General features: G+C 46.5%; 1 protein-coding gene across 1 annotated transcript in view; it reads right to left on the minus strand.

Annotated features, from left to right (window-relative positions):
* LOC124006769 (telomerase-binding protein EST1A-like) overlaps positions 1 to 26,555 on the minus strand; it is a 41,448-nt gene that overhangs the window by 9,904 nt on the left and 4,989 nt on the right. Inside the window, exons 4-14 of the mRNA XM_046316906.1 lie at positions 26,403 to 26,509; positions 20,912 to 20,990; positions 20,452 to 20,562; positions 20,095 to 20,310; positions 13,724 to 13,785; positions 13,356 to 13,501; positions 12,436 to 12,549; positions 4,819 to 4,987; positions 2,483 to 2,705; positions 1,861 to 2,040; positions 1,496 to 1,645 (exon numbers count right to left, since the gene is read on the minus strand). Coding sequence (XP_046172862.1) covers positions 1,496 to 1,645; positions 1,861 to 2,040; positions 2,483 to 2,705; positions 4,819 to 4,987; positions 12,436 to 12,549; positions 13,356 to 13,501; positions 13,724 to 13,785; positions 20,095 to 20,310; positions 20,452 to 20,562; positions 20,912 to 20,990; positions 26,403 to 26,509 — 1,557 coding nt within the window. The remainder of the gene's footprint in view (positions 1 to 1,495; positions 1,646 to 1,860; positions 2,041 to 2,482; positions 2,706 to 4,818; positions 4,988 to 12,435; positions 12,550 to 13,355; positions 13,502 to 13,723; positions 13,786 to 20,094; positions 20,311 to 20,451; positions 20,563 to 20,911; positions 20,991 to 26,402; positions 26,510 to 26,555) is intronic.

A 26,555-nucleotide genomic window follows, 5' to 3' on the forward strand; every position in this document is an offset into this window, starting at 1 on the left:
TTGACCTCAAGTTCTCAATGGGATTAAGGTCTGGGGAGTTTCCTTGCCATGGACCCAAAATATTGATGTTTTGCTCCCTGAGCCACTTAGTTATCCCTTTTGCCTTATGGCAAGGTGCTCCATCATGCTGGAAAAGGCATTGTTCGTCACCAAACTGTTCCTGGATGGTTGGGAGAAGTTGCTCTCGGAGGATGTGTTGGTACCATTCTTTATTCATTGCTGTGTTCTTTGGCAAAATTGTGAGTGAGCCCACTCCCTTGGCTGAGAAGCAACCCCACACATGAATGGTCTCAGGATGCTTTACTGTTGACATGACACAGGACTGATGGTAGCTCTAACCTTGTCTTCTCCAGACAAGCTTTTTTCCGGATGCCCCAAACAATGGGAAAGGGGATTCATCAGGCTTTATCCCAGTCCTCAGCAGTCCAATCCCTGTAGCTTTTGCAGAATATCAGTCTGTCCCTGATGTTTTTCCTGGAGAGAAGTGGCTTCTTTGCTGCCCTTCTTGATGATCCTATAAATGGTTGATTTAGGTGCAATCTTACTGGCAGCAATATCCTTGCCTGTGAAGCCCTTTTTGTGCAAAACAATGATGGCAGCACGTGTTTCCTTGCAGGTAATCATGGTTGACAGATGAAGAACAATGATTCCCAAGCACCACCCTCCTTTTGAAGCTTCCAGTCTGTTTTTCGAACTCAATCAGCATGACAGAGTGATCTCCAGCCATGTCCTCGTCAACACTCACACCTGTGTTAATGAGAGAATCACTAACATGATGTCAGCTAGTCCTTTTGTGGCAGGGCTGAAATGCAGTGGAAATGTTTTTGGGGGATTCAGTTCATTTGCGTGGCAAAGAGGGACTTTGCAATTAATTGCAATTCATCTTATTACTCTTTATAACATTCTGGAGTATATGCAAATTGCTATCATACAAACTGAGGCAACAGACTTTGTGAAAATTAATATTTGTGTTATTCTCAACTTTTGGCCACGACTGTATATAGTGTGAGGCTGTGCGAGTGTGTGTGTGTCTGTGTGTATATAGTCTGTGTGTGTGTGTATATAGTCTGTGTGTGTGTATATAGTCTGTGTGTGTGTGTGTGTGTGTGTGTGTGTGTGTGTGTGTGTGTGTGTGTGTGTGTGTGTGTGTGTGTGTGTGTGTGTGTGTGTGTGTGTGTGTGTGTGTGTGTGTGTGTGTGTGTGTGTGTGTGTGTGTGTGTCTGTGTGCGTGTGTATGTATGTATATAGTGTGTGTGTGTTTGTCTGTATATAGTGTGCGTGTCTGTGAGTGTGTATATAGTGTGCGTGTCTGTGAGTGTGTATATAGTGTGCGTGTCTGTGAGTGTGTATATAGTGTGCGTGTCTGTGAGTGTGTATAGTGTGAGTGTCTGTGTGAGTGTGTATATAGTGTGTGTGTGTGTATGTATATAGTGTGTGTGTGTGTGTCTGTATATAGTGTGCGTGTCTGTGAGTGTGTATATAGTGTGTGTGTGACCTGTATCTTGTCCCTGCGTCGTTGCTGCTGAGCCAGTCTGTTAGTGAGGGCGCTGCGTCTGGCCCGGAGCTCTCTGATGTCATCTTCGCTGCCCCCGCCCTCATCCCCCTCGGAAACAGACGACTCCGCCTCCACGATGACGTCATCGCTCTAAGATACAGCACCACAGGAGAGAGGGGAACAGAGGGACATGTTAGCAGACAACACCTACACACCTGATTCAGCTAACCAAGGCATTCATCACAGTGACTAGTTGAGACAGGTGTCTAACTCAGTGCTAGACTTAAAACAAATCATCAAGGATTGAGAGACAGAGAAACTTGGAGAACACATTTGATAAGTAAGAGAGAGAAACAAACAAACACCTCTCTCTCGGTCAGTGAATCGTGTCGACTGTGGGCGTCGCCAGGGCTGCTGGGTTGGGGAGAGGTTGCCATGGAGACATACTTCCCTCCCTTGAAGGCCAGAAGAGGTTGTTCCTGTCCACACAGAGCCTCCAGGAAATACTTCAACACTGTTACCCTTTTACAGTCTGCTGCTATTGCCTAGAGAGAGACATAGGGAGAGAGAAAGGGAGAGAGTGAGGGAGAGAGACAGAAAGGGAAAGAGTGAGGGGAAGAGAAAGAGAGCGAGCAAGAGAGAGAGGGAGAGAGAGAGGGAGAGAGAGAGAGGGGGGAGATAGAAAGGGAGAGAGTGAGGGGGAGGGAGAGAGAGACAGAAAGGGAAAGAGTGAGGGGGAGAAAGAGAAAGGGAGAGAAAGAGAAAGGGAGAGAAAGAGAGAGAGAGAAAGAGAGAGGGGGAGAAAGGGAGAGAGTGAGGGGGAGGGAGAGAAAGGGAAAGAGTGAGGGAGAGAGAAAGAGAGAGAGTGAGGGAGAGAGAAAGAGAGAGAGCGAGCAAGAGAGAGAGGGAGAGAGAGAGAAAGGGAAAGAGTGAGGGAGAGAGAGAGGGAGAGCATGTATGTAATGTATATATGGTGTATAAACTCACAGTATCCCTGGTGAGTTCTATGTAGCAAGGTTCCTGTGGGGCGGCGAGCAGCGGGACGAAGCCGGCCAGTAGCCTGTCTTCCTCCAATAGCAGCAGGCGGAGCTCCTCATCCCCCTCGTCTCCGTCCCCGTCTGCCTTGTACAGCGGCGCTTCCCCGTGGTCGACACGAGCCAACGCATTACACAGGTCGGCCAAGCTACGCCACACACCAGAGCTACAACCACTGGTAGAGAGACGAGGGACAATCAGTGTGGTAAAGTAACACCTCCCCACAGGAAGAGAGGAGACAGTAACACCTCCCCACAGGAAGAGAGGAGACAGTAACACCTCCCCACAGGAAAAGAGAGGAGACAGTAACACCTCCCCACAGGAAGAGAGGAGACAGTAACACCTCCCCACAGGAAGAGAGAGGAGACAAGACAGTAACACCTCCCCACAGGAAGAGAGAGGAGACAATAACACCTCCCCACAGGAAGAGAGAGGAGACAGTAACAACTCCCCACAGGAAGAGAGAGGAGACAGTAACACCTGCCCCACAGGAAGAGAGGAGACAGTAACACCTCCCCACAGGAAGAGAGAGGAGACAGTAACACCTCCCCTCAGGAAGAGAGGAGACAGTAACACCTCCCCACAGGAAGAGAGAGGAGACAGTAACACCTCCCCACAGGAAGAGAGAGGAGACAGTAACACCTCCCCACAGGAAGAGAGGAGACAGTAACACCTCCACACAGGCAGAGAGAGGAGACAGTAACACCTCCCCACAGGAAGAGAGAGGAGACAGTAACACCTCCCCACAGGAAGAGAGACGAGACAGTAACACCTCCCCACAGGAAGAGAGAGGAGACAGTAACACCTCCCCACAGGAAGAGAGAGAGAGACAGTAACACCTCCCCACAGGAAGAGAGAGGAGACAGTAACACCTCCCCACAGGAAGAGAGAGGAGACAGTAACACCTCCCCACAGGAAGAGAGAGGAGACAGTAACACCTCCCCACAGGAAGAGAGAGGAGACAGTAACACCTCCCCACAGGAAGAGAGAGGAGACAGTAACACCTCCCCACAGGAAGAGAGAGGAGACAGTAACACCTCCCCACAGGAAGAGAGAGGAGACAGTAACACCTCCCCACAGGAAGAGAGAGGAGACAGTAACACCTCCCCACAGGAAGAGAGAGAGACAGTAACACCTCCCCACAGGAAGAGAGGAGACAGTAACACCTCCCCACAGGAAGAGAGAGGAGACAGTAACACCTCCCCACAGGAAGAGAGAGACAGTAACACCTCCCCACAGGAAGAGAGAGGAGACAGTAACACCTCCCCACAGGAAGAGAGAGGAGACAGTAACACCTCCCCACAGGAAGAGAGAGGAGACAGTAACACCTCCCCACAGGAAGAGAGGAGACAGTAACACCTCCCCACAGGAAGAGAGACAGTAAGACAGTAACACCTCCCCACAGGAAGAGAGAGGAGACAGTAACACCTCCCCACAGGAAGAGAGAGGAGACAGTAACACCTCCCCACAGGAAGAGAGAGGAGACAGTAACACCTCCCCACAGGAAGAGAGGAGACAGTAACACCTCCCCACAGGAAGAGAGAGGAGACAGTAACACCTCCCCACAGGAAGAGAGAGGAGACAGTAACACCTCCCCACAGGAAGAGAGGAGACAGTAACACCTCCCCACAGGAAGAGAGAGGAGACAGTAACACCTCCCCACAGGAAGAGAGAGGAGACAGTAACACCTCCCCACAGGAAGAGAGAGGAGACAGTAACACCTCCCCACAGGAAGAGAGAGGAGACAGTAACACCTCCCCACAGGAAGAGAGGAGACAGTAACACCTCCCCACAGGAAGAGAGGAGACAGTAACACCTCCCCACAGGAAGAGAGAGGAGACAGTAACACCTCCCCACAGGAAGAGAGGAGACAGTAACACCTCCCCACAGGAAGAGAGAGGAGACAGTAACACCTCCCCACAGGAAGAGAGGAGACAGTAACACCTCCCACCTCCCCACAGGAAGAGAGAGGAGACAGTAACACCTCCCCACAGGAAGAGAGGGAGACAGTAACACCTCCCCACAGGAAGAGAGAGGAGACAGTAACACCTCCCCACAGGAAGAGAGAGGAGACAGTAACACCTCCCCACAGGAAGAGAGAGGAGACAGTAACACCTCCCCACAGGAAGAGAGAGGAGACAGTAACACCTCCCCACAGGAAGAGAGGAGACAGTAACACCTCCCCACAGGCAGAGAGAGGAGACAGTAACACCTCCCCACAGGCAGAGAGAGGAGACAGTAACACCTCCCCACAGGAAGATCGTCCTGTGTTTGGATTGTATACTCACTCTATACTACAAGGCGGAGGATTCCATTGGTCGGGGTGTCCAAGCATCCAATCAGACCAGACTTTAACGCTGGGCAGCAGCTCCCTCAGGTCCAATGGGAAGGCAGAAACTCTTACCATCCCCTCCTCCCACTCATCCCCATCTTCTCTCTCCTCCTCGGGGATGGACTCTGAGAGATGGAGTGAGGGAGAGGGAGAAAAGGATAGGGAGAGAAAGAGAATCATTGTCTACCTTCCTAGGGAGTAGAGTTCATAGGTCAGGCAAACCTCTCCATCAAGGTTACTACAAGCTGTGTGGGTGGAGTTGGATTTTTGGTAACATGATATCCTCACCGGTCCCACTCCCACTCCCAATAGCAAAGTTTAAAAAAAAACATTTGTCATTACATTTTTTTAAAACAAGGAACAGTCGCCTTCTCTTGCTAGTAGTAACTAGCTACCAAGCCTGGCTAGCTGGCTTTAGCCTGGCAAAAAACATAGCAAGCTAGCTAGCCTTTTTAGCTTCTCACTTCTCCAATGCGACATAATCAGATTCATCATTGAAAATAAATATGCCCCCGGAAAATATTCTTCTACTTGTCGGTGTGACCCGTTAGGTTGTAATAATCAGAGTAAGAACTCAACGGACACTACGAAAGCTTAAACCAAGTGAATTCATCCCAGAGGGACGAACAGCTGAACCGACCAAGACATGGTTCCTCCAGTGGTGGCGACTTTATTGCTAGGCAGGAAATAAACTGTTCCTTCTCCCTTATCGTGACCTGACCTCGACCCCCTTACATCACTAGTCCATGGCTCTCTCCCCTTATCAATGGCTGACACATGTGATCAGTACATTCCCAAGGTTCATTGCTCACCCACCATTATACCTTCCTCCTACAGATGACCATTCACTTCTGGTGTAGGCCCTCTAAACCACCGCACTCAATATTTCAATAGGATACCTGATAATTAACCCTAAGTTTTAGGAGTCAGAACCAAGAATCCATCCAACCTAAAAACATGATCCCAGTTTGTGTGTATTCATTCCCATAGCACCTAAATAAAACACCATGTTTTGGGCATGGTGGAAAAGCACATGGCTAGTTAGCTACTGCAGGTTCTACCATTTCACAATAGCCTGTTAGAGGGTTAGTGGGTTAGTGAGTTAGAGTGTTAGTGAGTTAGATGGTTAGTGGGTTAGAGTTTTAGAGGGTTAGAGTGTTAGATGGTTAGTGGGTTAGAGTGTTAGAGGGTTAGATGGTTAGTGGGTTAGTGTTAGACGGTTAGAGTGTTAGTGGGTTAGAGTGTTAGTGGGTTAGAGTGTTAGTGGGCTAGAGTGTTAGTGGGCTAGAGTGTTAGTGGGCTAGAGTGTTAGTGGGCTAGAGTGTTAGATGGTTAGTGGGTTAGAGTGTTAGATGGTTAGATGGTTAGTGGGTTAGAGTGTTAGATGGTTAGAGTGTTAGTGGGTTAGAGTGTTAGATGGTTAGTGGGTTAGAGTGTTAGATGGTTAGTGGGTTAGAGTGTTAGTGGGTTAGAGTGTTAGATGGTTAGTGGGTTAGAGTGTTAGTGGGCTAGAGTGTTAGATGGTTAGTGGGTTAGAGTGTTAGATGGTTAGTGGGTTAGTGACTTCCGGTTCCGGTTGGAGCGAGTGGTCGCATCTGCACTTCGCTCCCGCGGGTAGTATAACTTCTTCATTATATTTCATTATAGCACAACGGTTTGATTTGTCTAATCTTAGCAATTTCTTCTTAGCTAGCTACATAGCCGTCTTTGTATCAAAGATAATTGCGTAATTATCGTATTTCGCCGTCCTAACGTAGTCTTCACTAGCCAGCTAGCTAACGTCCACTGATTAGCTGCACTGGAGAAACTATTACACTCAACTGAACGACTTGATTAGTGTAGTGTTAGCTAGCTACATAGCTGTCTTTGCTGTCTTCGTATCATCGTATCCAAGATAATTGTGCTGTTTAGGTGTAGAGTGTGTAGTCTTAGAGTGATTATCTTAATTTATCGAGGTTAGCTAGCCAGCTATTTGTCGTCCTTAACGTAGGTGACTCTGCTAGCTAGCCAACGCTAGCCAACGTCTTCTGTATAGAACTCAACAACCCGGTCGCATTCACAGGTAGTATCACATTTTCACTTAATTTCATTACAGTACAACGGTTTGATTTGTTTGATCGTAGCTAGCTACATAGCTAGCTACATAGCCGTCTTTGTATCAAAGATAATTGTGTAGTCTAGAGCGATTTTCTAGGTTCGCTAGCCAGCTATCGTCGTTCTTTTAACGCAACGTAACGTAAACAACACTGCTAGCTAGCCAGCTAGCCCCCGAATAGCAACACTGCAGAAACTATTACACTCAACGGAACGACTTGATTAGTGTAGTGTCAACAACGCACCCACTGCCAGCTGGCCTACTTCAGCAGTACTGTATCATTTTAATCATTTTAGTCAATAAGATTCTTGCTACGTAGCTTAACTTTCTGAACATTCGAGACGTGTAGTCCACTTGTCATTCCAATCTCCTTTACATTAGCGTAGCCTCTTCTGTAGCCTGTCAACTATGTGTCTGTTTATCCCTGTTCTCTCCTCTCTGCACAGACCATACAAACGCTCCACACCGCGTGGCCGCGGCCACCCTACTCTGGTGGTCCCAGCGCGCACGACCCACGTGGAGTTCCAGGTCTCCGGTAGCCTCTGGAACTGCCAATCTGCGGTCAACAAGGCAGAGTTCATCTCAGCCTATGCCTCCCTCCAGTCCCTCGACTTTTTGGCACTGACGGAAACATGGATCACCACAGACAACACTGCTACTCCTACTGCTCTCTCTTCGTCTGCCCACGTGTTCTCGCACACCCCGAGAGCGTCTGGTCAGCGGGGTGGTGGCACCGGGATCCTCATCTCTCCCAAGTGGTCATTCTCTCTTTCTCCCCTTACCCATCTGTCTATCGCCTCGTTTGAATTCCATGCTGTCACAGTTACTAGCCCTCTCAAGCTTAACATCCTTATCATTTATCGCCCTCCAGGTTCCCTCGGAGAGTTCATCAATGAGCTTGATGCCTTGATAAGCTCCTTTCCTGAGGACGGCTCACCTCTCACAGTTCTGGGCGACTTTAACCTCCCCACGTCTACCTTTGACTCTTTCCTCTCTGCCTCCTTCTTTCCACTCCTCTCTTCTTTTGACCTCACCCTCTCACCTTCCCCCCCTACTCACAAGGCAGGCAATACGCTCGACCTCATCTTTACTAGATGCTGTTCTTCCACTAACCTCATTGCAACTCCCCTCCAAGTCTCCGACCACTGCCTTGTATCCTTTTCCCTCTCGCTCTCATCCAACACCTCCCACACTGCCCCTACTCGGATGGTATCGCGCCGTCCCAACCTTCGCTCTCTCTCCCCCGCTACTCTCTCCTCTTCCATCCTATCATCTCTTCCCTCCGCTCAAACCTTCTCCCACCTATCTCCTGATTCTGCCTCCTCAACCCTCCTCTCCTCCCTCTCTGCATCCCTTGACTCTCTATGTCCCCTATCCTCCAGGCCGGCTCGGTCCTCCCCTCCCGCTCCGTGGCTCGATGACTCATTGCGAGCTCACAGAACAGGGCTCCGGGCAGCCGAGCGGAAATGGAGGAAAACTCGCCTCCCTGCGGACCTGGCATCCTTTCACTCCCTCCTCTCTACATTTTCCTCCTCTGTCTCTGCTACTAAAGCCACTTTCTACCACGCTAAATTCCAAGCATCTGCCTCTAACCCTAGGAAGCTCTTTGCCACCTTCTCCTCCCTCCTGAATCCTCCTCCCCCTCCCCCCCTCCTCCCTCTCTGCAGATGACTTCGTCAACCATTTTGAAAAGAAGGTCGACGACATCCGATCCTCGTTTGCTAAGTCAAACGACACCGCTGGTTCTGCTCACACTGCCCTACCCTGTGCTCTGACCTCTTTCTCCCCTCTCTCTCCAGATGAAATCTCGCGTCTTGTGACGGCCGGCCGCCCAACAACCTGCCCGCTTGACCCTATCCCCTCCTCTCTTCTCCAGACCATTTCCGGAGACCTTCTCCCTTACCTCACCTCGCTCATCAACTCATCCCTGACCGCTGGCTACGTCCCTTCCGTCTTCAAGAGAGCGAGAGTTGCACCCCTTCTGAATAAACCTACACTCGATCCCTCCGATGTCAACAATTACAGACCAGTATCCCTTCTTTCTTTTCTCTCCAAAACTCTTGAACGTGCCGTCCTTGGCCAGCTCTCCCGCTATCTCTCTCTGAATGACCTTCTTGATCCAAATCAGTCAGGTTTCAAGACTAGTCATTCAACTGAGACTGCTCTCCTCTGTATCACGGAGGCGCTCCGCACTGCTAAAGCTAACTCTCTCTCCTCTGCTCTCATCCTTCTAGATCTATCGGCTGCCTTCGATACTGTGAACCATCAGATCCTCCTCTCCACCCTCTCCGAGTTGGGCATCTCCGGCGCGGCCCACGCTTGGATTGCGTCCTACCTGACAGGTCACTCCTACCAGGTGGCGTGGCGAGAATCTGTCTCCTCACCACGCGCTCTCACCACTGGTGTCCCCCAGGGCTCTGTTCTTGGCCCTCTCCTATTCTCGCTATACACCAAGTCACTTGGCTCTGTCATAACCTCACATGGTCTCTCTTATCATTGCTATGCAGACGACACACAATTAATCTTCTCCTTTCCCCCTTCTGATGACCAGGTGGCGAATCGCATCTCTGCATGTCTGGCAGACATATCAGTGTGGATGACGGATCACCACCTCAAGCTGAACCTCGGCAAGACGGAGCTGCTCTTCCTCCCATTGAAGGACTGCCCGTTCCATGATCTCGCCATCACGGTTGACAACTCCATTGTGTCCTCCTCCCAGAGCGCCAAGAACCTTGGCGTGATCCTGGACAACACCCTGTCGTTCTCAACCAACATCAAGGCGGTGGCCCGTTCCTGTAGGTTCATGCTCTACAACATCCGCAGAGTACGACCCTGCCTCACACAGGAAGCGGCGCAGGTCCTAATCCAGGCACTTGTCATCTCCCGTCTGGATTACTGCAACTCGCTGTTGGCTGGGCTCCCTGCCTGTGCCATTAAACCCCTTCAACTCATCCAGAACGCCGCAGCCCGTCTGGTGTTCAACCTTCCCAAGTTCTCTCACGTCACCCCGCTCCTCCGTTCTCTCCACTGGCTTCCAGTTGAAGCTCGCATCCGCTACAAGACCATGGTGCTTGCCTACGGAGCTGTGAGGGGAACGGCACCTCAGTACCTCCAGGCTCTGATCAGGCCCTACACCCAAACAAGGGCACTGCGTTCATCCACCTCTGGCCTGCTCGCCTCCCTACCACTGAGGAAGTACAGCTCCCGCTCAGCCCAGTCAAAACTGTTCGCTGCCCTGGCCCCCCAATGGTGGAACAAACCCCCTCACGACGCCAGGACAGAGGAGTCAATCACCACCTTCCGGAGACACCTGAAACCCCACCTCTTTAAGGAATACCTAGGATAGGATAAGTAATCCCTCTCACCCCCCCTTAAGTTTTAGATGCACTATTGTAAAGTGACTGTTCCACTGGATGTCATAAGGTGAATGCACCAATTTGTAAGTCGCTCTGGATAAGAGCGTATGCTAAATGACTTAAATGTAATGTAAATGTAAATGTTAGAGTGTTAGTGGGTTAGAGTGTTAGATGGTTAGTGGGTTAGAGTGTTAGTGGGTTAGAGTGTTAGATGGTTAGTGGGTTAGAGTGTTAGTGGGCTAGAGTGTTAGATGGTTAGTGGGTTAGAGTGTTAGTGGGCTAGAGTGTTAGATGGTTAGTGGGTTAGAGTGTTAGTGGGCTAGAGTGTTAGATGGTTAGTGGGTTAGAGTGTTAGTGGGTTAGAGTGTTAGTGGGTTATAGTGTTAGTGGGTTAGAGTGTTAGTGGGTTAGAGTGTTAGTGGGTTAGAGTGTTAGATGGTTAGTGGGGTAGTGTTAGACAGTTAGAGTGTTAGTGGGTTAGAGTGTTAGTGGGTTAGAGTGTTAGTGGGTTAGTGTTAGTGGGTTAGAGTGTTAGATGGTTAGTGGGTTAGAGTGTTAGTGGGTTAGAGTGTTAGTGGGTTAGAGTGTTAGTGGGTTATAGTGTTAGTGGGTTAGAGTGTTAGTGGGTTAGAGTGTTAGTGGGTTAGAGTGTTAGATGGTTAGTGGGCTAGTGTTAGACAGTTAGTGTTAGTGGGTTAGAGTGTTAGATGGTTAGTGGGTTAGAGTGTTAGTGGGTTAGAGTGTTAGATGGTTAGTGGGTTAGTGTTAGTGGGCTAGAGTGTTAGATGGTTAGTGGGTTAGAGTGTTAGATGGTTAGTGGGTTAGAGTGTTAGTGGGTTAGAGTGTTAGATGGTTAGTGGGTTAGAGTGTTAGTGGGTTAGAGTGTTAGATGGTTAGTGGGTTAGAGTGTTAGTGGGCTAGAGTGTTAGATGGTTAGTGGGTTAGAGTGTTAGTGGGCTAGAGTGTTAGATGGTTAGTGGGTTAGAGTGTTAGTGGGCTAGAGTGTTAGATGGTTAGTGGGTTAGAGTGTTAGTGGGTTAGAGTGTTAGATGGGTTAGAGTGTTAGATGGTTAGTGGGCTAGTGTTAGATGGTTAGTGGGTTAGAGTGTTAGTGGGTTAGAGTGTTAGTGGGTTATAGTGTTAGTGGGTTAGAGTGTTAGTGGGTTAGAGTGTTAGTGGGTTAGAGTGTTAGTGGGTTAGAGTGTTAGTGGGTTAGAGTGTTAGATGGTTAGTGGGTTAGAGTGTTAGATGGTTAGTGGGTTAGAGGGTTAGAGTGTTAGTGGGTTAGAGTGTTAGTGGGTTAGAGTGTTAGTGTTAGTGGGTTAGAGTGTTAGATGGTTAGTGGGTTAGAGTGTTAGTGGGTTAGAGTGTTAGTGGGTTAGAGTGTTAGTGGGTTATAGTGTTAGTGGGTTATAGTGTTAGTGGGTTAGAGTGTTAGTGGGTTAGAGTGTTAGATGGTTAGTGGGCTAGTGTTAGACAGTTAGAGTGTTAGTGGGTTAGAGTGTTAGATGGTTAGTGGGTTAGAGTGTTAGATGGTTAGTGGGTTAGAGTGTTAGTGGGTTAGAGTGTTAGAGGGTTAGAGTGTTAGTGGGTTAGAGTGTTAGTGGGTTAGAGTGTTAGTGGGTTATAGTGTTAGTGGGTTAGAGTGTTAGTGGGTTAGTGGGTTAGTGTGTTAGTGGGTTAGAGTGTTAGTGGGTTAGAGTGTTAATGGGTTAGTGTGTTAATGGGTTAGTGTGTTAGTGGGTTAGAGGGTTAGTGGGTTAGAGTGTTAGTGGGTTAGAGTGTTAGTGGGTTAGTGTTAGTGGGTTAGAGTGTTAGTGGGTTAGTGTTAGTGGGTTAGAGTGTTAGTGGGTTAGAGTGTTAGTGGGTTATAGTGTTAGTGGGTTAGAGTGTTAGTGGGTTAGTGTTAGTGGGTTAGTGTTAGTGGGTTAGTGTTAGACGGTTAGAGTGTTAGACGGTTAGAGTGTTAGTGGGTTAGAGTGTTAGTGGGTTAGAGTGTTAGTGGGTTAGAGGGTTAGTGGGTTAGAGGGTTAGAGTGCTCTTCCCTCATATGAACTGTCAGTCAGACAGTCATTTTACAACCATACAATATATACAAATATCCCATCTGTGAATGACATACCTGCAGGTGTGTCTCTCAGTAGTTCTGTGCAGCGCTGGACCAGCAGAGAGAACATGGCCAAACCCAGAGATGTAGTCTGCTCCTGTAAAACAGACCTCACCTCACCATCTCCTCCTAAAGGAAGGGAGACGGAAGGGGGAGGAGGGAGGGGGGAGAGGGAGGGAGAGAGAGAGAGGAAAGGAGAGGGAGGGAGAGAGGAAGTGGGAGGAGGGAGACGGAAGGGGGAGGAGGTAGGGGGAGAGGGAGGGAGAGAGAGAGGAAAGGAGAGGGAGGGAGAGAGAGAGGGAAGTGGGAGGAGGGAGACGGAAGGGGGAGGAGGGAGGGGGAGAGGGAGGGAGAGATAGAGGAAAGGAGAGGGAGGGAGAGAGGAAGTGGGAGGAGGGAGACGGAAGGGGGAGGAGGGAGGGGGAGAGGGAGGGAGAGAGAGAGAGGAAAGGAGAGGGAGGGAGAGAGGAAGTGGGAGGAGGGAGACGGAAGGGGGAGGAGGGAGGGGGAGAGGGAGGGAGAGATAGAGAGGAAAGGAGAGAGAGAGGAAAGGAGAGGGAGGGAGAGAGAGAGGAAGGGGGAGAGAGAGGAAGGGGGAGGGAGAGAAGAAGGGAGAAGGAAGGGGAGGAGAGGGAGGAAGGAGAAAGGAGAGGGAGGGAGAGAGAAAGGAAGGAGATGGGAGGAGAGGGAGGGAGGAAGGGAGAGGGAGATGGGAAGGAGAGAGGGAGAGAGAAAGAGATCATAGGCTTCAGTGTTTTTGCACAATACTTTTGTACAAGGTCGCTTTTCTCTGTGTGTGTGTGTGTGTGTGTGTGTGTGTGTGTGTGTGTGTGTGTGTGTGTGTGTGTGTGTGTGTGTGTGTGTGTGTGTGTGTGTGTGTGTGTGTGTGTGTGTGTGTGTGTGTGTGTGTGTGTGTGTGTGTGCGCATGTGTTACCTCTGCTCTGAGCGTTGTGTATAGTGAACATGTTGATGGTGATGATCTGTAACATGCGTGTGCTGCCCAGGGGGGAGGGGCTGTGTTGGATCAGCACTCTGAACTCCTGGAGAACACGACTGACCACCTCTGGAAACGACTCCATGCTGCCACACAGTGGACATGTTGCTCATTTAACACTCTTACCCAGAGATACTAGGTAAGACAACCACATATCACAGTGATTGGAAGTAAAATCCTTCTTCAAATACAACAGCATGATCTGTTAAATATGTGTGTTAGAGCACACACACATAACCACACGGGCTTTAAAAAAAATGAAGTCTACATATTTAATTCACGACCACACACACACCAAAATAACTCACCCCACTTTAGTGAAGAGTTTTCCATGAGCGTGGAGGAAGCTGAGTATGAACCTCTTATTGAGCTGAAGACAGACAGGAGCAACAGAGCACGGATGAGTCAGATAGTAGGTCTAGCATTGATTAGTCATGTCTGTCCTGTCGCCTTCTTTCATTGTTCTATGCTATTTAACAGCTAGGCGAATGGGACTGGTTATAACACTGGTTATAACAGCTAAGTGAAGGGGACTGGTTATAACACTGGTTATAACAGCTAGGTGAAGGGGACTGGTTATAACAGCTAAGTGAAGGGGACTGGTTATAACACTGGTTATAACAGCTAAGTGAAGGGGACTGGTTATAACACTGGTTATAACAGCTAGGCGAATGGGACTGGTTATAACACTGGTTATAACAGCTAAGTGAAGGGGACTGGTTATAACACTGGTTATAACAGCTAGGTGAAGGGGACTGGTTATAACAGCTAAGTGAAGGGGACTGGTTATAACAGCTAGGTGAAGGGGACCTGGTTATAACACTGGTTATAACAGCTAGGTGAAGGGGACTGGTTATAACACTTTATAACAGCTAAGTGAAGGGGACTGGTTATAACACTTGTTCTAACAGCTAGGTGAAGGGGATTGGTTATAACACTGGTTATAACAGCTAAGTGAAGGGGACTGGTTATAACAGCTAAGTGAAGGGGACTGGTTATAACAGCTAGGTGAAGGGGACTGGTTATAACAGCTAGGTGAAGGGGACTGGTTATAACAGCTAGGTGAAGGGGACTGGTTATAACAGCTAGGTGAAGGGGACTGGTTATAACACTGGTTATAACAGCTAGGTGAAGGGGACTGGTTATAACACTTGTTATAACAGCTAGGTAGGTGAAAGAGACTGAACAGAAAGGTGGGCACCAGAACCTGACTATAGGCCAACTTACATCAGAAAAACAACAAAGGTAATTGAAGAGATGAAAAGAAAAAGAGAGGAAGGTTAAACTATGGTAAACAGTCTTCCAGACACAAAGACAGACATTTCTCATTAACTACTGATATAGTCATGGGGAAGCCTGTTAACTAACAGGTTTGACACATGGATGTGTGTGTGTGTGTGTGTGTTAGTAAAGGGCGTTTAAAATTATTTCACTATTCGAATAATATATATATATATTTTTTTTTACAGATATCCCGGATAGTCGAACTACAAGTAAATAAAAAAATAACATTTGGAACGGTGTTTCAGCTTGGGAAATGGCTTGCTACACAGCCAGAGAAACATGGGAGAGAGGTGCTGCTCTGCTTGCAGCTGTGCGGGGGTCGGTGTGTTTGAGACGGGAAGGAGAGAGAGTAGCCAATACTTACTTGTGCTAGTTAGACAAACTTGTAGATGCCAGGGTTTTTTCTAGACAAAAAAAGGGCTTAGGTGGTGTGGCAGGGGGCGTGGGAATGGCAACGGTTGAATTGTTCAGAATATTGTACAGACATCCGGCCCGTATGATGCATTATGCATATATTATGACTATATCAACAATGGACGAATGAAACAAACACCAAAATATTGTTTTTTGATGGAGTTTTCCTTTAGGTTTACACGTAGCATTTTTCCACCCCGAAAATGTTGAAAATAAAAATACATATACTGTTTGGACTTAGGCTGCCCGCCCAAGGGTTTCTATGGCAGAAGAAACCCTGGATGCCATAAGTTATCCATCATCCCATCTTGTAGTGCCTGTCTTGACGGCATCAAATCGATGTGAAGAAGCTAGCTGAGACAGCCAGCTGAGACAGCCAGCTATGTTAGTCAGCTAGCTGAGACAGCCAGCTATGTTAGTCAGCTAGCTATGTTAGTCAGCTAGCTGAGACAGCCAGCTATGTTAGTCAGCTAGCTGAGACAGCCAGCTATGTTAGTCAGCCAGCTATGTTAGTCAGCTAGCTGAGACAGCCAGCTATGTTAGTCAGCCAGCTATGTTAGTCAGCCAGCTACGTTAGTCAGCCAGCTATGTTAGTCAGCTAGCTCTGTTAGTCAGCTAGCTATGTTAGTCAGCTAGCTGAGACAGCCAGCTATGTTAGTCAGCCAGCTATGTTAGTCAGCTAGCTGAGACAGCCAGCTATGTTAGTCAGCTAGCTGAGACAGCCAGCTATGTTAGTCAGCCAGCTATGTTAGTCAGCTAGCTATGTTACTCAGCTAGCTGAGACAGCCAGCTATGTTAGTCAGCTAGCTGAGACAGCCAGCTATGTTAGTCAGCTAGCTATGTTAGTCAGCTAGCTGAGACAGCCAGCTATGTTAGTCAGCTAGCTGAGAGCAGCTATGTTAGTCAGCTAGCTGTTAGTCAGCCAGCTATGTTAGTCAGCTATGTTAGTCAGCTAGCTGAGACAGCCAGCTATGTTAGTCAGCCAGCTATGTTAGTCAGCCAGCTGAGACAGCTAGCTATGTTGGTCAGCCAGCTATGTTAGTCAGCCAGCTATGTTAGTCAGCTAGCTGAGACAGCCAGCTATGTTAGTCAGCTAGCTGAGACAGCCAGCTATGTTAGTCAGCTAGCTATGTTAGTCAGCTAGCTGAGACAGCCAGCTATGTTAGTCAGCTAGCTGAGACAGCCAGCTATGTTAGTCAGCCAGCTATGTTAGTCAGCTAGCTGAGACAGCCAGCTATGTTAGTCAGCCAGCTATGTTAGTCAGCCAGCTACGTTAGTCAGCCAGCTATGTTAGTCAGCTAGCTATGTTAGTCAGCTAGCTGAGACAGCCAGCTATGTTAGTCAGCCAGCTATGTTAGTCAGCTAGCTGAGACAGCCAGCTATGTTAGTCAGCCAGCTATGTTAGTCAGCTAGCTATGTTACTCAGCTAGCTATGTTAGTCAGCCAGCTGAGACAGCTAGCTATGTTGGTCAGCCAGCTATGTTAGTCAGCCAGCTATGTTAGTCAGCTAGCTGAGACAGCCAGCTATGTTAGTCAGCTAGCTGAGACAGCCAGCTATGTTAGTCAGCCAGCTATGTTAGTCAGCCAGCTATGTTAGTCAGCCAGCTATGTTAGTCAGCTAGCTATGTTAGTCAGTTAGCTAGCTACTAGGCTAATTGAGTCTATTTGCTGTGCTTCCCATCCTTGTCTACAACAATTCCATTCAGATTAAACAGCCAACCCGATGGTTGCTCGTCGCAACCTACTACCTTCTCGTTTAGCTAACTTAATTCCGTAATTTTTAATTCAATTTTGCAATGATTAGAGATCTCCCACATTGCTTTCTACACGTGTAGCCTCGGACTGTGGTGCCACTGATTGGCCAACAATTACAACAAACACGTCCAGAGTAAAAACAACAAACATTTGGAACGGTGTTTCAACTTGGGAAATGGCTTGCTACACAGCCAGCGAAACCTTTGTAAGACTACATTATGTATTTTTATTGGGGGCACGTCTTAAAAACTACATTAAAATTTGTATTTGTATTTGTGTTTTATTGAATTTAAAATGTCATGGTATATCCGTGTGTAGCAATATCACAGATCATTTAGACAAATCTATTTCATTGTTAAAATAGGGCGTTTCTTTATTTTTTCTTTAAAAAAATGAATGCTCTCGCAAGTATTCTAATTCATATAACAGTGCCCATCCCTAATGTCTGTGTATGTGTCTGTGTATGTGTCTGTATGTGTGTGTCGGCATCTGTGTGTTTCTGCCTTCATGTTTCTGCCTGCTTGTGTGTGCCTGAACATGTTTTTTTTGTTTGTTTGTTTTTTTGTGAATTGTACTCTTTTTTTCTCCCCAATTTTCATGGTAGCTACTATCTGGTCTCATCGCTACAACTCCCGTATGGGCTCGGGAGAGACGAAGGTTGAAAGTCATGCATCCTCCGATACACAACACAACCAAGCCGCACTGCCTCTTAACACAGTGCGCATCCAACCCGGAAGCAATCCGCACCAATGTGTCGGAGGAAACACCGTGTACCTGGCAGCCTTGGTTAGCGCTCACTGCGCCCGGCCCGCCACAGGAGTCGCTGGTGCGCGATGAGACAAGGACATCCCTACCGACCAATCCCTCCCTAACCCAGACGACGCTAGGCCAATTGTGCGTCGCCCCACGGACTTCCCGGTTGTGGCCGGTTACGACAGAGCCTGGGCACGAACCCAGGGACTCTGATGGCACAGCTGGCGCTGTGGTACAGCGCCCTTAACCACTGCGCCACCTGGGAGGCCTTGTCTGAACATGTTTAACTAGAAGTTCCCACAAGAAAAGTAAACTAACAAAAACTGGGTTAGGGTTAGCTTTTTTGGTTAAGGTTAGTGTAAGGGTTAGGTTTAGGGGTTAGGGAAAATTGTATTTTGAATGGGACTAAATTGTGTGTCGCCAACAAGGTTAGTTGTACAAGACTGTGTTTGTGAGTGGGTGTGTGCGTGTTTGTGTGTCTGCCTGCGTATGTGTGTGTTTACGAGGGCGTATCTCCATGGAGACGGCGAGAGCGCCGCGGCCCACGACGCACTCTGTCTGTCCACTAAGGAGGGTGAGTCACAGAGCCACCACATCCTGAGAGAGAAAACATCTCTAGTGTGTGTATATATGTGTGTTTATGTCAGTCTGTGTGAGAGAGAGAATATGGGTGTGTTTCTCTGACTGTGCCCTGTGGACAAGGGAACCTGAGAACCAGAGGTATTTAACAGAGAGAGTGACAGCATATACAGTAGAGGTCGACCGATTATGATTTTTCAACGCCGATACCGATACCCCAAAAAAAGCCGATACCGATTAATCGGACAATTTGTTCCCCCATTTTATTTGTAATAATGACAATTACAACAATACTGAATGAACACTTATTTTAACTTAATATAATACATCACTAAAATAAATTTAGCCTCAAATAAATAATGAAACATGTTCAATTTGGTTTAAATAATGCAAAAACAAAGTGTTGGAGAAGAAAGTAAAAGTGCAATATGTGCCATGTAAAAAAGCTAACGTTTCAGTTCCTTGCTCAGAACATGAGAACATATGAAAGCTGGTGGTTCCTTTTAACATGAGTCTTCAATATTCTCAGGTAAGAAGTTTTAGGTTGTAGTTATTATAGGACTATTTCCCTCTATACCATTTGTATTTAATTAACCTTTGACTATTGGATGTTCTTATAGACACTTTAGTATTGCCAGTGTAACAGTATAGCTTCCGTCACTCTCCTCGCCCCAACCTGGGCTCGAACCAGGAACACAATGACAACAGCCACCCTCGAAGCAGCGTTACCCATGCAGAGCAAGGGGAACAACCACTCCAAGGCTCAGAGCGAGAGACGTTTGAAACGCTATTAGCGCGCGCTAACTAGCTAGCCATTTCAGTTCGGTTACACCAGCTTCATCTCGGGAGTTGATAGGCTTGAAGTCATAAACAGCGCAATGCTTGACGCGCAACGAAGAGCTGCTGGCAAAAAGCACAAAAGTGCTGCTTGAATGAATGTTTATACGCCTGCTTCTGTCTACCACCGCTCAGTTAGATACTTAGATACTTGTATGCTTGTATGCTCAGTCAGATTATACGCAACGCAGGACACGCTAGATAATATCTAGAAATATCATCAACCATGTGTAGTTAACTAGTGATTATGATTGATTGATTTTTTTTACAGATTTCCGATTGTTATGAAAACTTGTAATCGGCCCTAATTAATCGGCCATTCCAATTAATCGGTCGACCTCTAATATATACCTGAGAACCAGAGGTATTTAACAGAGGGAGTGACAGCATATACGGTGCATTCAGAAAGTATTCAGACCCCTTCCCCTTTTCCACATTTTGTTACATTACAGCCTTATCCTAAAATGGATTAAATTATTTTCCCCCCCTCATCAATCGACACACAGTAACCCATAATGACAAAGCAAAAACAGGTTTAAGATTTTTTTCCCAATGAGAGGAAGAGGGGAATATTAGCCGGAAAGACAGAAAGAAAGACCGACACAGAGAGAGAGAGATGTATAATGGTGAATAGTTCCTGTTGTGTGTCTGGAAACAAGGTCATGTGTGCCTCCATTCCTGTGTGTGTCTATGTTGCTGTGTGTGTCTCTGTTGCTGTGTGTGTGTGTGTATACTTCTTCTGGAGCATGAGTGAACATGTGCAGACCCACAGATGGACACAAAGAGACACAGAGGAGTATTAACAGCGTCCAATATAGAAGAACCGGAACAAAACCGGAACAGAAGCAGAAGAGAAGCAGACGAGAAGCAGACGAGAAGCAGAAGAGAAGCAGACGAGAAGCAGACGAGAAGCAGACGAGAAGCAGACGAGAAGCAGACGAGAAGCAGACGAGAAGCAGACGAGAAGCAGACGAGAAGCAGACGAGAAGCAGACGAGAAGCAGAAGAGAAGCAGACGAGAAGCAGAAGAGAAGCCATAAAGAGTGTATTGTACTCACATCACTAGCGCTGAGGTTGCCGAGCTCTCCGTCCTGTTCAGAGTCTCTGCTGGACTCGCTGCCCCCGCGGTGCGATGAGAGAGCCCCTGCCTGGACGACAGGGCGAAGCCAGATCTCTACTCTGGCCCCCGGCTCCCCCCGTCCTCTTCCTCCACCCTGGACCCCCGGGCCCCTGGAACCCCCTTCTGACTCCTGCCTCCGCCCCATCTGGTCTGCCTGAATACACAAACAGGGGACAGAACCAGGAGATGAAATGCTTGGATGTGGTTGGTCTATGAATACATTAGCTGGTCTATGAAAGCAGTGTCGTTTGAGCTATAGGTGTATATGTGGCCAGTGTGTGTGTGTGTGTCTGACCTTGCGTTTGGCCTCTTCAAACAGACTCATGAGGCTCTCCTTGGCAGTGAGGATGGGATTGGAGGCCGCCAGGCTACGCATGTAATAATACACTGCATCCAACTTCCTCTTCTAGAGAGAGAAGAGAAGAGAGAGAAAGAGAGAGAGAGAGAGAAAGAGAGAGAAAGAAAGAGAGAGAAAGGGAGAGAGAGAGAGAGAGAGAGAGAGAGAGAGAGAGAGAGAGAGGGAGAGAGAGAGAGAGAGAGAGGGAGAAAGAGAGACAAAGAGAGAGAGAGAGATCTTTCTTGTGTCTGTCGGTTTTCTCTGTCAAAATATTACTAACTATATACATTATTCACCATTTCCATAGAAATTATTTTTTGGGGGGGAGAAATCAGCAATACATACTTTACACAGCATTACATCAACACCACAGATATTTGTCTCGTCTCATCCTGTAGAAAATAACACATCCTCTCACCGTGTAGACAGCCAGCAGGGCCAGCTGGTTGTAGGGTCGTCCATTCTTAGGAGCAATCTGCTGGGCCTTCAGGTACCAACTAGACAGGAGGAGGAAGAGGAGGGAAGAGGGAGAAGGTAGAGAGAGAAGAGAAGATGACTTTACACAAGATAGACCACTCCTGTGTAGGGGTTGTAAAGCTGGCTTTGAGGCAAGCAACACTGAAGCATGCATGAGAACACCAGCTGTTCCGGACAACTGTGTGATCATGCTCTCCGTAGCCGATGTGAGCAAAACCTTTAAACAGGTCAACATACACAAGGCCGCGGGGCCAGATGGATTACCAGGGTGTGTACTCGGAGCATGCATGGACCAACTGGCAAGTATCTTCAATGAAATTTTCAACCTCTCCCTGACTAAGTCTGTAATACCTACACGTTTCAAGCAGACCACTATAGTCACTGTGCTCAAGAAAGAGAAGGTAACCTGCCTAAATGACTACCGCCCTGTAGCACTCACGTCAGTATCCATTAAGTGTTTGCATACCGCCCAACAGATCCACAGATGACGCAACCTCAGTCCACACTGCCCTTTTCCACCTGGACAAAAGAAACACCTATGTGAGAATGATGTCCATTGACTTCAGCTCAGCGTTCAACACCATAGTGCCCACATAGCTAATCACGAAGCTAAGGACCCTGGGAGTAAACACCTCCCTCTGCAACTGGATCCTGGACTTCCTGATGGGCCGCCCCCAAGTGGTAAGGGTAGGCAACAACACTTCTGCCACACTGATCCTCAACACCGTGGTCCAACAAGGGTGCGTGCTTAGTCCCCTCCTGTACTCCTTGTTCACCCATGACTGCGTGGCCAAGAACGACTCAAACTCCATCATGAAGTTTGCTGACGATACAACAGTGATAGGCCTGATCACTGACAACGATGAGACAGCCTATAGGGAGGTCAGAGACCTGGCAGTATGGTGCCAGGACAACAACCTCTCCCTCAATGTGAGCAAGACAAAGGAGCTGATCATGGACTACAGGAGAAGGTGGGCTGAACAGGCCCCCATTAACTTCGACGGGTCTGTAGTGGAACGGGTCGAGAGTTTCAAGTTCCTTAGTGTCCACATCACCAACAAACTATCATGGTCCAAACACACCAAGACAGTCGTGAAGAGGGCACGACAACACCTTTCCCCCTCAGGAGACTGGAAAGATTTGTCATGGCTCCCCAGATGTTAAAAAATTGTTCTACAGCTGCACCATCGAGAGCATCCTCACTGCTTCCACCCCCGCTTGGTATGGCAACTGCTCGGCCTCCGACCGTAAGGCACTACAGAGGGTAGTGTGTACGGCCCAATACATCACTGGGGCCTAGCTTCCTGCCATCCAAGGTTCCTACTGTAGCTCAGTTGGTAGAGCATGGCGCTTGTAACGCCAGGGTAGTGGGTTCGATCCCCGGGACCACCCATACGTAGAATGTATGCACAACATGACTGTAAGTCGCTTTGGATAAAAGCGTCTGCTAAATGGCATATATATTATTATATATTATTATTATATATTATCCAGGACCTCTATACTAGGCGGTAACAGAGGAAGAGAAAAGTGTCAATGACTCCAGCCACCCAGGTCATAGACTGTTCTCTCTGCTGCTGCACGGCTAGCGGTACCGGAGCACCAGGTCTAGGTCCAAAAGACAATTAATAAAACGGCCACCCGGACTATTTACATTGACCCCCCCACTGGTTATTATCTATGCATAATCACTTTAGCCATACCTAGATGTACAAATTACCTTGACTAACCTGTACCCCCCCGCACATTGATTCGGTACCGGTACCCCCTGTATATAGCCTCATTATTGTTAAGTCATTTTGTGTAAAAAAAAATTTTTACTTTAGTTTATTTAGTAAATATTTTCTTAACTATTTGTTGAACTGCATTGTTGTTTTAAGGGCTTGTAAGTAAGCATTTCACGGTTGTATTCGGCGCATGTGATTTGATAGCTACCGGTAATTTACTGAAGTTACTGGAATCCTGTAATTTGGGTAATTAACAGAAAGTCTATGGCAATCTATTGCAACTTTGGTCATTTATACTTTAATAACTGCATTTTTTAAAATTCATATATATATTTATATATATATATCTGTGTCCACATTGTCCAACAGTTCTTAGTAGAGAGACCATATGCTCCAGGAGAATCTAATGAATGAAAAAAAGCATCTAATCAGTAATAGCATTATTTTCAATTACCTCTGCAACTTGTCCAATGATTGACTATTTTCACAACTGCCACCAGTTTAACGGCAAAACATATTGACATAGTAAATTAAATATAGTGCAAAAAAGAAAAAGGGGGATATTTCATTTTTTAAATGTTTTTTATTTTACCTTTATTTAACCAGGTGGCTAGTTGAGAACACCTTTATTTAACCAGGTGGCCAGTTGAGAACACCTTTATTTAACCAGGTGGCTAGTTGAGAACACCTTTATTTAACCAGGTGGCCAGTTAAGAACACCTTTATTTAACCAAGTGGCTAGTTGAGAACACCTTTATTTAACCAGGTGGCTAGTTGAGAACACCTTTATTTAACCAGGTGGCCAGTTAAGAACACCTTTATTTAACCAAGTGGCTAGTTGAGAACACCTTTATTTAACCAGGTAGGCTAGTTGAGAACACCTTTATTTAACCAGGTAGGCTAGTTGAGAACACCTTTATTTAACCAGGTGGCCAGTTGAGAACACCTTTATTTAACCAGGTAGGCTAGTTGAGAACACCTTTATTTAACCAGGTAGGCTAGTTGAGAACACCTTTATTTAACCAGGTGGCCAGTTGAGAACACCTTTATTTAACCAGGTAGGCTAGTTGAGAACACCTTTATTTAACCAGGTGGCCAGTTGAGAACACCTTTATTTAACCAGGTAGGCTAGTTGAGAACACCTTTATTTAACCAGGTAGGCTAGTTGAGAACACCTTTATTTAACCAGGTGGCCAGTTGAGAACACCTTTATTTAACCAGGTAGGCTAGTTGAGAACACCTTTATTTAACCAGGTAGGCTAGTTGAGAACACCTTTATTTAACCAGGTATGCCAGTTGAGAACAAGTTCTCATTTACAACTGTGACCTGGCCAAGATAAAGCAAAGCAGTGTGACAAAAACAACAACAGAGTTACACATGGGATAAACAAACGTATTCAATAACACAATAGAAGAATATATATGCAGTGTGCGCAAATGTAGAAGATTAGGGAGGTCAGGCAATAAATAGACCATAGAGGCAAAATAATTACAATTTAGCATTAACACTAGAGTGATAGATGTGCAGATGATTATGTGCAAGTAGAGATATTGGGGTGCAAAAGAGCAAAAAGATAAATAACAATATGGGGATGAGGTAGTTGGGTGCGCTATTTACAGATGGGCTGTGTACAGGTACAGTAATCCGTAAACTGCTCTGACAGCTGATGCTGAAACCCTCATATTAAACACCAATGGTATTCACCAAGTTTATGGTTTATACTTAGAATGTTTTTAGAAGAAAACAATAGTAAAGCAAACATTTACCAGTAGAAATAAAAAACATTTAATTGATATTTTAATTTTATGGATTTAAAAAAAAATTCTCGTTGGACCTGCGTTTACAATGTATCCAATTTCAGTTTGCATTGTCAATGCTGGCCCTTTCAGTGAATTGGCTAGCAGAGATGTAAACACACCCCCCCCCCCACACACACAGTTTTACGGGGCAGTTTTATGACCTTACAACCACGTCGTAAATACCACAGAGACTTTCCCTGACCATGCAATTGAGAGAGAGCTTCACAGTAAGACAAAGGGATTCTCCCGCTCAATTCTACTACATCCCAGAATTTGAGAATGGAACAATAGTCGTATTTTGGAGAATGTGAAAAGGGTCGGTGGAGAAGCCAACTACGACCCGTCCGTTTTGTTTCATGTTTGTGACCTCATACAGCCACATTACCCTCTGTTTATACAGGTGCCTCAGCTATGAGGTTTGCATCTAATTCTTATAGAAAATTAATGAGTAAAGATGAAACTATTTACGAAATGATGTAATGTGATGTTCACTTTTAAAAATGAGAAAATTGTCTTCCCTGTAAAGTTGAACTAAGTCAGTAGCCACGCCCAAGTGAATAGGCATTGGTTGGAAATGATGAACCATCCCCTTTTCTACATTTCTATAAGAGCCCACATGACCCAATCCACATTGAACTAAGCAAACCCCAGCGTGAGCTGGCGAATAGTTGGACATCCACTCTACATAACAAAAATTCATTCATGTTCCGAATAGCGCGAGGATTTGTCTTCACGTTTAAAGGGGTCAACCATACAGGCCAGGAAACATGGGAGCTTGAAATGGTATGAACTCTGAACTATTGATCACTCAAGAAGAAATTAGTCCTAGGTGACAGCCTACAAGACTGCAGCTGGAAAGGTAGCAAATCTATTCCGACAACACTGACCGACGTGGACCAATCTCCAGAGTGAGATGAACCTCTCTGACCACGTGAACTTCTCACATGATGACCCGAAAGTTTCCACAAAGGACGAGGGCGACATCAACTGGGCAAACCAGAGCCTCACATCACCAGCTTCACGTAAATACAATGCATTGCTTTTTCCTGAATGAGCGATCGTTAGTGGCATATATATTTATGTGAGAATAGCTTCCCAGGTCCTATAGAGACCCATGTTCCTTAGTCTTCCTTCCAAAACCTCCTTCTCTTCTCTCTGAATTTACCAAGTTATAACCCCACTGTTTTGTCTTGTTTAGTCCACTAGGGACGGCATTTTACTGTATAATGTTATTATGTATTGTATATTCTGAAATTGTTTAATTAGTTAGTAAATAAATAATTGAGCCAATTGGTGTATGGATGATTTGTAGTAAAGGGGGGGTTCGTGCAGATAACCAACAATTCACGACGTTCAGATGAGACTGACAAATGTAATAATAATAATTCATTAATAGAAGAAGAATTGATCAGATATTAAAAAATATCTGAAGAGGTGAATATTTTCCACGGTGCCCCGACTTCCTAATTAATTACATTTACATGATCAGTTTAATCACGTAATAATAATTACAGAGAACTGATTTGATAAAATAAGTCTTCACCTTCAATGATACTAAAGACACGACAGTGTGGTTGTTGGTTTAGCTTTCTGTTACTGTGTAGCAAGTATATGTGTAGGTGCATAATTGCAATAAAGGTGTTACGATTTATTTTCTAACTCTCCCATTATCTGGTTTTAATATACATTCTAGAATGCCCTTCTAGCCAATCAGAAATTAGTATTCAACAATGCTGTGGTGTATGCTACATTTACTAGTCAGGGGAATAGTCTCCCTGAGAAAAATATATTTAGCAAAAGAGACCTGAGAAGACAAACAGGAACACACGTGAATGGACATGTATGAATGGTCAGACAATTATGTGTTTTGTGATAGCCAATAGCCACGGTTGATGTGCTACGTACCTGCGGGCCTTGCCGTAGTTAGCCGAGTCGCTGGCCTGCTCCCGGTAACGGGCGATGTCCCCCTGACAGATCAAACACCGCTGGGCACTGATCAGAGCATACCTCACCTGAACCAACACACATTAAACATGGTTAATTACACACACACACACA

The sequence above is a fragment of the Oncorhynchus gorbuscha genome, linkage group LG20, assembly GCF_021184085.1.
Source record: "Oncorhynchus gorbuscha isolate QuinsamMale2020 ecotype Even-year linkage group LG20, OgorEven_v1.0, whole genome shotgun sequence".
Classification (NCBI taxonomy): Eukaryota; Metazoa; Chordata; class Actinopteri; order Salmoniformes; family Salmonidae; genus Oncorhynchus; species Oncorhynchus gorbuscha.